The 12,161-nt window shown below is 38.4% G+C and overlaps 1 protein-coding gene across 1 annotated transcript; it reads right to left on the reverse strand.

Annotated features, from left to right (window-relative positions):
* Positions 1–515: 515 nt before the first annotated feature.
* KRT10 (keratin 10) lies at positions 516–4,972 on the reverse strand. Its single transcript, XM_002827589.5, has 8 exons — positions 4,379–4,972; positions 3,456–3,538; positions 2,932–3,088; positions 2,683–2,844; positions 2,469–2,594; positions 1,936–2,153; positions 1,166–1,554; positions 516–880 (listed from the first exon to the last, which is right to left on the reverse strand). Exons 1-8 carry the CDS (start codon positions 4,970–4,972, stop codon positions 774–776), a joined length of 1,836 nt encoding a protein of 611 aa, XP_002827635.4. The 3' UTR covers positions 516–773.
* Positions 4,973–12,161: the final 7,189 nt, after the last annotated feature.

The raw sequence follows: 12,161 nt of genomic DNA on the forward strand, positions 1-12,161 counted from the left end.
CTACTTTCTGACAGTGTTTCTCATGTTCATCTGATGGACATAAAATAATTTTGTTGGGGGTGATATGATTTTACTTGGGTGGTGTCAGAAGATATGTCAAGCTATATAACAATTGGGAAGAAGTATAGTAACTGGAAGAAAGTAAGAAAAGGCAAATGTGAGAAGTCAGGTAATTAGAAAATATAAAATTTCCAATTATTATTATTTTGGGGGTTTTATTTGAGATATTCCAGAATTTCCAGGATTGAAATAATTTAAAGCCACAGAGCTGGGAGCCTTCCACATATTGTTTATCTTAAAGAGTAATATTGGGGATTTACAGACTTTTTTACTCAGTGAATTTACTGACGGTGGTCTGAACATACATGATTTAAAAACTTACTCAGAAAAGGCATGACAATAGTTCTGTCTTCCGAATTTCTGGATACATCAACCTTCAACTGCTATGGGTTACTAATCTTTAATTTTAAAGAGTATTATGTACTTAAGTAAAGATAAATTCTGACAAATTGGGATAGTTTGCATCAGTAAGAAAGTTTATTGAAATTCATTAGTAAATGAGAACAGAAAGTAGTTTTTCTTTCCATTAAAGAACACTTTCTGGTAAAGTGAAAAGAAGAAATACAGAAACCACAAACACCTTGTAGACACCTTATTTTCAAGGTCTATTTCCATAGACCATCAAGACACAAGAGTTTTCTTGGAGACTTTGCTTTCCATGCATCTGTAAATAATGGTCTGTGTGAAGGCAGATTCTTTCCTCTTGATGCTGTTTAATAGTAGTGTTTCTTGGTTTCTGATTCAACCATAGATGAAAGGACTCTACCGTCGGGTGCCACCTCTTCAATAATTGTCTTGATTACTCTGGTTTTGTTAGTATCTGTGTGAATGATGGAAAAAAAATTTTAAACAGTCTGTAGGGATCCTTAGTAATTAACAAGCAAATATTGTAAAAAGAAGGAAATATCAACTTTACATTGTTAAGCCCAAAAAAATGCTTAAGGTATGGCATTTTGATCATGCCATTTTTCACGGCTGGTGTTAAGAGGAGTTTGTGAACAAATGCAAACGGAACCGTCTCTAAGATTTTTAATTTTTTAAAACAATTCTAGAGCTTAAAGCGCAAAAAAAACCATCACAGGAAGTTAAAACTAATTCTGATTACCCCAGCTAGTTTCTGCTGACCTTGGTCCCTTAGATGAAGACTCGCCCACGGACCCGGAAGAGGAGGACTTGTGGCCTCCGCTGGAGCTGCCGCCGCCGTAGCCGCCGCCGGAGCTGCCGCCCCCGCCGCCGCCGGAACTTCCGCCCCCGTAGCCACCGCCGGAACTGCCGCCGTGGCCGCCGCTGGAGCTTCCGCCCCCGTAGCCGCCGCCGGAGCTTCCGCCGCCGGAGCTTCCGCCTCCGTAGCTGCCGCCGGAACTGCCTCCGTAGCCGCCGCCGGAACTACCGCCGTGGCCGCCGCCGTAGCCGCCGCCAGAGCTTCCGCCGCCGGAGCTTCCGCCGCCGTAGCCGCCGCTGAAACTTCCGCCGCCGCGTCCGCCGCCTCCGGAACTAAACGGGGTGAGGTCACATTCGGTTATCTCTAACGTTGGAAAACGGTGGGTAGCTTTCCAGTTGCCGTTAATTTAGAAAATAAGCAAAACATGTGTTGAGAAAATAAAACCCTGCCAGGAATATATTTTAAAACCCTGCCAGGTATATATTTTAAAACCCATCCTTTGAAAACAATGTTATGTTCACAGAACTCTTAAGAATCATTTTGGGCCAAATTCATGAGAAAGTGAGATTGCGGTTGCGTACTCCTTTTTCTGTACTCTACACCCTCTCCTCCCTTCCTCTCATTCTCTGGCATCTTCTTGGGGTTTAGATAAGCCTTGCTATCTGGAATATTGAATAAAAGAAACTGGGATAACTTTTCATTTTAAAATTTACCTTCCCTCTCCTTCTAGCAGGCTGCGGTAGGTTTGAATTTCATTCTCCAGTCGGATCTTAATATCCAGGAGTTGTTGGTATTCAGTATTCTGGCACTCGGTTTCAGCTCGAATCTGTTGCAACTGTTCTTCCAGAGCGGAGATCTGGGCCTGAATCTGTGAGAGCTGCACACAGTAGCGACCTTCTGTTTCTGCCAAGGAGGCTTCCAGGGATTGTTTCTGAAACGGATTTTTTTGTGGCTTAGTGACTTCCTTGTTCAGTTGAGTATAGTGACCCTTATTTGATTATTTAGTAAGGCATTATATAGAAGAATAAGAAAATGAACAGAATTTGTTTTATGTTTAATGGCACTATTTCAGTTTCAGCACTTTTAGATCAACGCCAGTAGTACTTTTCCTCCATTAACATAGAGCTTCACTTTGTTTTCTCTTTCTTACCTTCAACTCTGCATTTTTTTGTTGTATTGCATATTCTTAGGTGAGCATGAAACTTTGTATGATAAAGTTGAAGTCATTTCATGAGAGTTAACATACCAGGGCCAGTTGGGACTGTAGTTCTATCTCCAGAGCTTGTACATTACGTCTCAATTCGGTAATCTCAGATTTATAGCTGGATATCTGTTCAATGTTACTATCAATTTCTGTAGTCAGTTCCTTGCTCTAGAGTATTAAAAACAGGGAAAAGTGTGAGGAAATTCTGAAATGATAAAACCTCCATGAGTTTCACTATAAAGGAAGATTACTTTACCTTTTCATTGAACCAGGCTTCAGCGTCTTTGCGGTTTTGTTCAGCAAGTTGTTCATATTGGCTTCTCATGTTATTCAGAAGTTGAGTTAGATCAACACCTGGGGCAGCATTCATTTCCACATTCACATCACCAGTGGACACATTTCGAAGGTCTTTCATTTCCTGTTTGAGGAACAGAAAGATTTAATGGCTACACGAGGACCATAATGAACTCTCTTTTGGCAAGGAAAAGTATAACTTTTGTGTCACCTCCTCGTGGTTCTTCTTCAGATAGGCCAGCTCTTCAGTCAGGCTCTCAATCTGCATCTCCAGGTCAGCCTTGGTCAGGGTCAGCTCATCCAGCACCCTACGCAGGCCGTTGATGTCAGCCTCCACGCTCTGGCGCAGAGCTACCTCATTCTCATACCTGAAACAAGCATGATATCAATACTGGATATAACTTATATAGGGGAGATGTATCTGGGCAGAGACTATTTAAAAAGCAAATACATAGTTGATCTCATGTAATGGCACTATTTGTCATGTACAGTTCTCTTAGAAGTAATAGTGGTTTAATGGAAAAAAGCTTAGCAGTTACTTTAAAATGCATTTTCTTCCTTTAATATTGCCAAAAAGGTAACACTGACATGGAAAATTTCTCAGATAACTCCAATACTATTTAACTTTGGGTGAATTCAGGAAAATGTAAATGTTATTGTGGGCATCCCAAGTCATTGTTAAAAACGACTGATGTATTGGTTGTGATAGTATTATACAACGATCACTTAACTTACTTCAGCCTGAAGTCATCAGCTGCCAGCCTGGCATTGTCGATCTGAAGCAGGATATTGGCATTATCAGTTGTTAGGTTGAGAATCTGGAGGGAGAGGCACAGTTATTTAAGAAGAGGTCAGATGCAGATATGGCTTTTGTGGTGACATAGATGAACTCTGCACTTTTATGTTGTTCTCTTACAAAATCTTGGGAAAATTTTTTATTTTAAATATGAAATATTGCAGGCTTACCCATATACTTAACTTTGAATTATTTGTTCTCTTGGAATTTCTCCAGTCTTGTATTTCTGTACACGAATTATTCCTTTCTGAAAACTAACTGGAATTATATAGATGTATTCCTGTAAGTGTGCCCTCCTCTTTTAGGCTATGTGATTTCCATGTATTTCAGCCATGCTTTGGCTGACTCACACCTGCATTTGTTTAACTCATGATAAATACTAATAAATAAATACACTCTGAACTGGTACACAGTAGGTACAATTCAGAAATTCCTTAGAGGCAAGCAGTGTCCCATTTTCATACTGGAAAATTCATTTTTCTTGCCATGTTGGTGCTGAATATGGCTTGTTATCAGTCTGAATAACATTTTGTTCTGATTCACTTCATGATTTTTTTTTTCAGTTTCTACATTTGTAAATGGCCTAGCATATTTTAACTGTGGACTCATTGTATGCTCATTAAAACCTCAAAAGTGCTTAGTAATCTGCCATCTTCTTAAGACAAGTAGCACACTTGCTGGATGAAGATTGCCATGACCATACTTTCACAGATGTTTGTCTTTGATGAGACTGGGTTATTTTTGAAGCAAGAAAGTAACATAGGTAAACATAGTGAACAGCCACATTGTGCTTAATTTAAGATTCATCTGTCTGGATTACATGGACAAGATACTTAAAGCTGGATTTAAAAATACCTCTTACCTGATTTTTAAGGTCATCGATGGTTTTGTAGTATTTGCTGTAGTCACGAGGCTCCCCCTGATGTGAGTTGCCATGCTTTTCATACCACTCCTTGATTTTGCCTTCCAGCTCATAGTTTGATTCTTCCAGAGCCCGAACTTTGTCCAAGTAGGAAGCCAGGCGGTCATTCAGATTCTGCATGGTTACTTTTTCATTTCCAGAGAGAAGGCCACCATCTCCTCCAAATCCACCACCAAAGCCTCCTCCAAAGCCGCCTCCACCAAAGCTGCCCCCACCAAAGCTGCCACCTCCGAAACTGCCCCCTCCAAAGCTTCCTCCATAACCCCCACCAAAGCTGCTACTTCCATAGCTTCCACGAAAGCTACCTCCACCAAAACCTCCTGATCCTCCATAGCCACCTGATGAGCCCCCAAAGCAGCCACCACCAGAGCTCCCACGGCTAAAAGAGCCACCACTGAACCCCCCTGAGCTAAATCCTCCACCAAGGGAGCCTTTGCTGCTCGAAATTCTTAGGGATGACCCTCCTCCTCCTCCTCCTCCTCCTCCACTGCGGGAGGAAGAGTAGTGCTTGCTTGAGCTGTATCGAACAGACATGGTGATGCTGTTTAGCCCAGGGAGTGCCTGCTACCAAGGACAGTGACAAGCCTTTATATACTGAGAGGGTGTGTCCACATGTGTTAGAGTTTGCTTACTTGCGTGGTTTTCTTTTTGCCAACTTAGCATCTTTGGCTTATGATTGCATAAATTATCTTCAGTAATAACCAATCCCAATATGTACAATTTTGAATTTGCCCTAAGAATAAACAGGAGGTTTGCTATGTTGAAAATGAAAATGGGTGGAGTTCAGATGAGCATGTTTTATTATGCTTTTCACCTGTTGAAGAACATTGAGCAACCGTTAAGATCCATTTTTCTCAGCACTAATTCAGGTTGCATAGAATGTTTGCAAAGTTTAGAAAAAAAAGTTTCAGCTACAAAATTATAGTTAAAATAAGATTTTTTCAAATTCATGTTTTAAACAGTTTTAATTGGAACAACAAATAGCATAAAGTCTGGCAGGATCATGCTATAATAAGGTTCTTGTAGACAACTGTAGGGAATCAAAAAGAAAAAGTTTCTAAAAATTTAACTAGCATCAATAGTTGCCACACATAAAACATTAAAGCCATAAAACCACAATTTAGGAGATTGTGTTTGTAGGAGATCTTTTAATTTATTTGGCAAATGAGAGTATATTGATATTTTACCTAAGAAAGTGGAAGTAATGATTTTAGAATTTTCTAATTAATGATGGCATTATTTTTAACATTAAAAAATCTGAAATCATAAAGTTATCCTGGATTATTTTGCACTTTTAAATTCATCATAGTTAAGGTTTCTGTGAAGACCATAATAATGCAGAAAATCTGCATTATTTTCTTAGCATGAAATCCGAAGAACTAACTTGTAGTACTTTACACTAAGTTCTGATTGAGTAAAAAGGGAAAATTTGGATATGTTGTGATTGCAAGTAAAAATTTGCTTGCAAAAATGTAAATCCGTGTTAGAGAACGATACTTGCACCAAATATTATGAACTAGACTGTGCACATGTGTTCCCAAGCTAGGTTCAGTTTCTCAATTAAAAAAACACATTTTCTTGGATATATTGTGTACAGAATTTGGTATAACAGTTTGTCTAGTGAAGTAAATTGGGATTTTGGTATATTGTATAAGATTATATCTACCCATAGGCTATGACATTGCTGTTTGGATGTATATATTCATACATGTTTTACAATTATGTAGTGCTGTTTGTGATACTGTGATTTAAAAATTTCTAGAACAAGCTGTTGAGATAGGAATGGTGGTTATTATTATTTCTTTTCTTTCTTTTTTTTTTTTTAGACGGAGTCTTGCTCTGTCGCCCAGGCTGGAGTGCAGTGGCGCCATCTCGGCTCACTGCAAGCTCCACCTCCCGGGTTCATGCCATTCTCCTGCCTCAGCCTCCTGAGTAGCTGGGACTACAGGTGTGTGCCACCATGCCCGGCTAATTTTTTGTATTTTTAGTAGAGGCAAGGTTTCATCATGTTAGCCAGGGTGGTCTCGGTCTCCTGACCTCTTGATCTTCCCGCCTTGGCCTCCCAAAGTGCTGGGGTTACAGGCGTGGTTATTGTTATTTCTAATTTATAGAAGAGGAGGTTGAAGTTGAGAGGTTGTGATTTTTTTCCTGAAGATATGTAACAGGTGGTTGAACTGCAATTAGAAGCTTGGTCTTTTAACTCCTTGGTTCTTTTCTACTTTACCAATGTGTATATATATTATCTGCTCCAGTGGATTTGGTCTAATGGAAATGAATGACTCTAATTCTCACCATAAACTTCTCCAAATGGGGAAAAAGAGCAAAACAAAAAGAACTTAGAATCATGAAAATATTGAAAGGGTAATGATTTGGCACACACTCTACCTTTAGTAATTGTTTTTTCAAATTAAGTTTATGGCTGCACATTTTGGTTTATGAAAACTACAGAAATAGTTTCTGTAGGGAAGGGGAGTGTGGTTGGGAGCATTAATCAAATGTTGATTGTTAAAGTGGAGGTTACTACCCAGCAAATCGCAACTCTTCCAACTTGTTAGCACATGCAAATGGGGCAGTAGTTAAAAGAAAAACTGAAACCCAACCATGGGAATTGATTCTTGATGAAGATAACCTACAGTTAAAGAAGGCTATGATAAATAGGATAGGAAGAGAAAAAACTCCAATAACTTCAGAGAACATGTTGAAACCTTGATATTAATGAAACCTTTTTGGAAAGAAACATTTTAATTAAAAAGATATTTTGATTGATTTTACCTGTAATTAGCACAAGTTTTGGATCTTAGTATTACCAATTTTGTTTTAGTATTAGCCTATAATTTCTTCCCTCAGTGGAAAATATAAAAATCCCAATCTCCTTTCAGTTAATTAACAAGTGGTATGAAGAGATCTCTGTTACAATCATATTAAACCAAAGAATATATGAAAGGGAATCTTTGCATGAAAGTACATGAGAACAAATACAGGTATGGAGGGCCTTCTAATACTATAACATTTAATTTAAGCTACCTTTACTGTTATTACCAAAGATTACTTATTAACTTGTATACTGTAGAAATTGATTTGTCTTTATTCACACTGTCATTTGTTGAAATCAGCCTTTGGCATGAGTAAAATTAAGAGGTGCCACATAATAATTTTACAGCTAAATTGGATGAACATTTATGATTCTAGTCTTGGCACTATTTACACTTGATTGCTATAATCCACTGTAACTGTATTTTCATTGTGCTCAATTTTTATTGTGTCTCTATGTAAAGTGCATTGGTAGGTATTTAAAATATAGAAAAATGAATGAGATACAGCTCCTGTCCTTATGGATCTTGCCAGTAGTTACAGCCTAATTGAGGAGACATGACATATACCATCAGCTTAAGCACTGTATGCTATGTAAATGGAAAATGATGGTGGGTCTTGGATGTGTAGGGGGAAGGAGTTAACATTTCCTGAATATCTGCTATGATCTAGATGATTTACTTTTCTTTAATCCTGCCCTAGATTCTCTAAGATAGGTATTATTACCTTGTTTAACAGCTAAAAAACCTAAACCTTAAAAAGTTTTAGAAATTTGCCAGATTATGTATGTATTTGTTTATATATCAGCAGTGTCTGTGTGATGACACACAGCCTGGTTTTGAATCAAGAGATACAGTTACAAAGGTGCTAGTTTTCATGACACCAGACTGGCGTTCTTAAGACTAATGAGCAAGGGGTCATGTTGGAATGGGGCCAACTGACAAAGTTTCATGGTGCAGTTGAAATTTAAGCTGAGTCTTGTAAGAATGAGTAGGACTTTTCATGGGTGCAACAGCAGAGAGAAGACTTCTGGGAAGTCAGGACTGTGAAAATGCCAAGCAAGTGGAGACACTAAGTGACCAGTTTGGCTGGAGTAGATCATCTGTATATATTAATTTATTCATTCCTTCAGCAGGTTTTATTGAGCATCTGCAATATGGCTTGGGGAATGCATAGGTGACCAAGATACAGCTCCTACCCTTCAAGGAGTTTACAATCTACTTGGAGAGGCAAACAAACATACCCATGAATCAGAGATTATAATATACGGTAATCTGGGCTACATTTGAGCAATGTTCAGGGTTCCGAGGAATTACAGAGAGGTTGTCTAACAGTCTAGTGCATGTGTGTGTGTGTATGTGTGGTGTGAGTGCACAATGAAAGAACAGTGAAGTAAAGTTTGGGATTGAGGATGAGTTTTGGTTTAAGACGTGAATTTGAGGTAATACCAGGATATTCATGTAAACATGTCTTTAAGCAATTATGGGACTGCAGTTAAGGAGAGAGATTCAGAATAGCAGACTTTGGGGGTAGTTAGGATCCCTAAGGGAAGGAATTTAGAGAGAAATGTACAGAAGGTCTAATTCTGAACTTTTGGAGTCACTTTAGGGGCTGGGAAGAAGAAGTAGAGCTAGAGAATAATCCTGAAAAGAAGGACATCTAGGACCAGGGAAAGGGGGAAAGAGGATCAGTGAAGCCAAGGGAGAAGAGAACATGGGTAAGGTGCTCACCCGGGAGGTCAATGAAAAGATGGATTGAGGAAAGCAGTTTGGAACCATTGGCATCCTTCCAGAGGACAGTTTTAATTGAGTAGTGGTGGGGAAATTCATGATGCATACCCAATATTGGAATTGATGACTTTGCTTATGGTATTTTATTTTCATGTTGTCCAGTTTATCAATTTCTTCTTTAATTGCTTCTGAACTTTGAGTCGTGGTTAAGACGGGTATAGGTGCTATTTGCATGGGGTTAATTTGGCCGGAGCTCTAGAAGCATGTTGTGGATTCAAGTTAGTTATCAGTTTGACTTGTCTCACTATTGGGATTTGGATCCTTTTTATTTCTTCCTTATTTTGCTCCAAGTAAAATCCTCTTTTGAAGTTTCTAGCTGAAAATTCTATTTGCAAGTTTCCTTTTCTGATTGAGATATAATACATATAATTGAGATATAATACATAGTTTAGGTAGTTGCAGAAGGACAAATCTGGTAATGCAGGTTATATCTCAAGATGGCAAGATTGATCTAAATATTTAGAATTTTGTGTTGTTTGTCACCAAGTTTAAGAGTCAGGCATTTTCTTTTTACTGTTCTGTGACTGTGCAAATTGCTTAATATACTTTTGTGATTACTACCCACAGAGTGGAAACAAAGTGGAAAATTGTATCATTATTTGATAGATTTGGTACCCTCTTCTCAGATAGCTAATTGTTGGACAACTAAGATATCAATTGATAAAGTTCATGTCTTCTCATTGGTAAACTTCCAAAATTCAGGGATCTTAAATCTACAAACACTCCTATATCAATTTTTCTGAAACTTCTAGGACTGTACTGTGATGGAAGCCACAGAAATATGGAAACTGCTTGAAGGCTTTTGAGGGTAGTGTAGCAGGGTAAGTGGGTGGGCTCTGGGGTCAGACTGCCGGGGTTACAATCCAGGCTCCACCATTTACTGTGAGGTTTCATCTCAGTGTCCTCCTCTCTAAAGTAGGGATTATAATTTTTCATACTCTATGGAGTTGTAGCAGGAGTCAAATGAGTTAGTAAATATAAAGCGTTTAGAACAATGATTTACATGCATAGAATAAGCACTTAATGAATATATTTTTGTTGCTATTACTGTTTTGTGATCTCTGTTTGTCATAGGCTAACCCACTGTCCAACCCACAGGATGCCTTCAAAATAGGAATGAATGAAAGGATAGGGTGAGAAGTTAGAAAATGGCTCAAGAGGGAGGAGAAAATGGCTGGAGAGGAAAGTAGGGTGGGGAAAAGGTGTTCAGCTTGATAAATTTTGTGATAAACCATGCTATCTGTTTTTCTTTGAGTGACACTTCCTTTCACTTTAAACTTCATTTGTTTACCTCCTGCATCCACCAAGGCACTAATTTTGTCACCTTCTCTTTGTCATAGCTAATGTATTCGTTTCTTTCTGTGTAGCCCCACTGTAACTGCCCTAATCTGAGCTTTCACCACTTCTCTCGAAGATTACTTCACCAGCTTCCGAAGTGGTTTTCTTGACTCAGCACTGTCAATTAAGATCTGTTCACTGCGGCAAGGTTGATGTTCTTGAAACAGTACTGTCATCACTTCATCAACATACTCAGACCTCTCGTGGATGGATTAAGTCTTCTCCATAACCTTGCCCGGCTCAGTCTGTCCAACCTCATGCTCCCTGCGGTGAGTCAGGGTGGGGAGTGGAAGGAGTGCTACATTCTCTTCATAAAGTAATTATGTGGCCCTGGGCAAGATACTCAGCTTTCTGTGTCTCAGTTTACTACCCTATAAAATATGGATAGTAATATTAAATATTAAAATATGGATAATAATCCATGATTCAGTGAAAAAATGTGTGTTAGCATCTCCTTTAAGAATCCTTTAATTACTTAATCCTTTAAGCAGGCCTTTCTTACTCTTGGCTAAGATACTATGCTTTGTTCCATTTTAAGGCCTGTGTTTGTTGCTCTTGGCTTAGAATGCCCATCTTCTACTTTGCTGTTTATTCAAGTTATTCTACCTCAACTCCAGACTCTGACTTAAATGCCATCTCCTTCACGAGACTTCTCACCATTAGTCTCTAGTTCACGGCTGTCTCTTTCTTCTCATTTCCTATGTTGAACAACTTGGTGTTTTATAATTTGTTATAATATTCTGGCCTCTTTATTAGTGTTTCCAATGCGATATGACATTTAAGTTCCTTTAGAGAAGGGAGGGTGCCTCTGCTCTTGCTGCACCCAGTACTCATTGTTCTCTGAATGTTTTCGTATTGCCTCAGTGCCTTTCCCCACTTTCTTTGCCTTTATTTTTTTCTCTAAACTCTTGGCCTGTATGTTTTGGCAATAGTGCAAGTTAAAAATTTAAATAAAGGCTGGTTGAAGACAACTAATTTAATTTTGCTTTAAAGGAAATTATGATACTTTTTGATGTAAGAATGTGTAAGAATGATAAGAAAACCAAGATTCTGCATAGCAATTTTAAAATACCTTAAAGTATATAAAGATATATTCCTTAGAATGGAAATACACTATATATATTAAGAAAACATTTTGGCCCTCACTCTTTCCTCTTCATTAAAGGTCACTTTTTTTTTGTCTTGGATCTGTTGAGATTATCTTGATACTAGTAATCTGCTAAAATATGTCTGTAGTTTTATTCTAAAATTTGAATTTTTTTTTATGCATCACATCAAATTAAAAACCTTCTGCACAGCAAAGGAAACAATCAACAAAGTAAAGAGACAGCCCACAGAATGAGAGAAAATATTTGCAAACTATCCATCTGACGGAGGATTAATAACCAGAATATATAAGGAGCTCAAACAACTCAATAGGAAAGAAAATCTAATAATCTGTTTAAAAAAAAATGGGCAAAAGATCTGAATAGACATACAAATCCCAAAAGAAGACATACAGGCTAGGCATGGTGGCTCGCACCTCTAATCCCAGCACTTAAGGAGACTGGGATGGGAGGACTACTTGAGCCTAGGAATTCAAGACCAGCCTGGATAATGTAGGGAGACCCCATCTCTACAAAAAATAAAAATAAATTAGCTGGGTGTGATGGCATGTGTCTGTAGTCCCAGCTACTTGGGAGGCTGAGGTGAGCCATGTTCATGCCACTGCACTCCAGCCTGGGCAACAAAGTGACCTCAAAAAAAAAAAAAAAAAGAAGAAAACATATAATGGCAAACAGGTA

The sequence above is a fragment of the Pongo abelii genome, chromosome 19 (assembly GCF_028885655.2).
Source record: "Pongo abelii isolate AG06213 chromosome 19, NHGRI_mPonAbe1-v2.0_pri, whole genome shotgun sequence".
In the NCBI taxonomy this organism is placed as follows: domain Eukaryota; kingdom Metazoa; phylum Chordata; class Mammalia; order Primates; family Hominidae; genus Pongo; species Pongo abelii.

Excerpts from the sequence above, each read along its gene's own strand:
- KRT10 (XM_002827589.5), bottom strand. The coding sequence starts at position 4,972 with ATGTCTGTTCGATACAGCTCAAGCAAGCACTACTCTTCCTCCCGCAGT. Across the intron at positions 3,539-4,378 it reads TCGATGACCTTAAAAATCAG|ATTCTCAACCTAACAACTGA; the intron begins GTAAGAGGTATT and ends CTCTCCCTCCAG. Across the intron at positions 881-1,165 it reads GTCAGCAGAAACTAGCTGGG|ATACTAACAAAACCAGAGTA; the intron begins GTAATCAGAATT and ends TCATTCACACAG.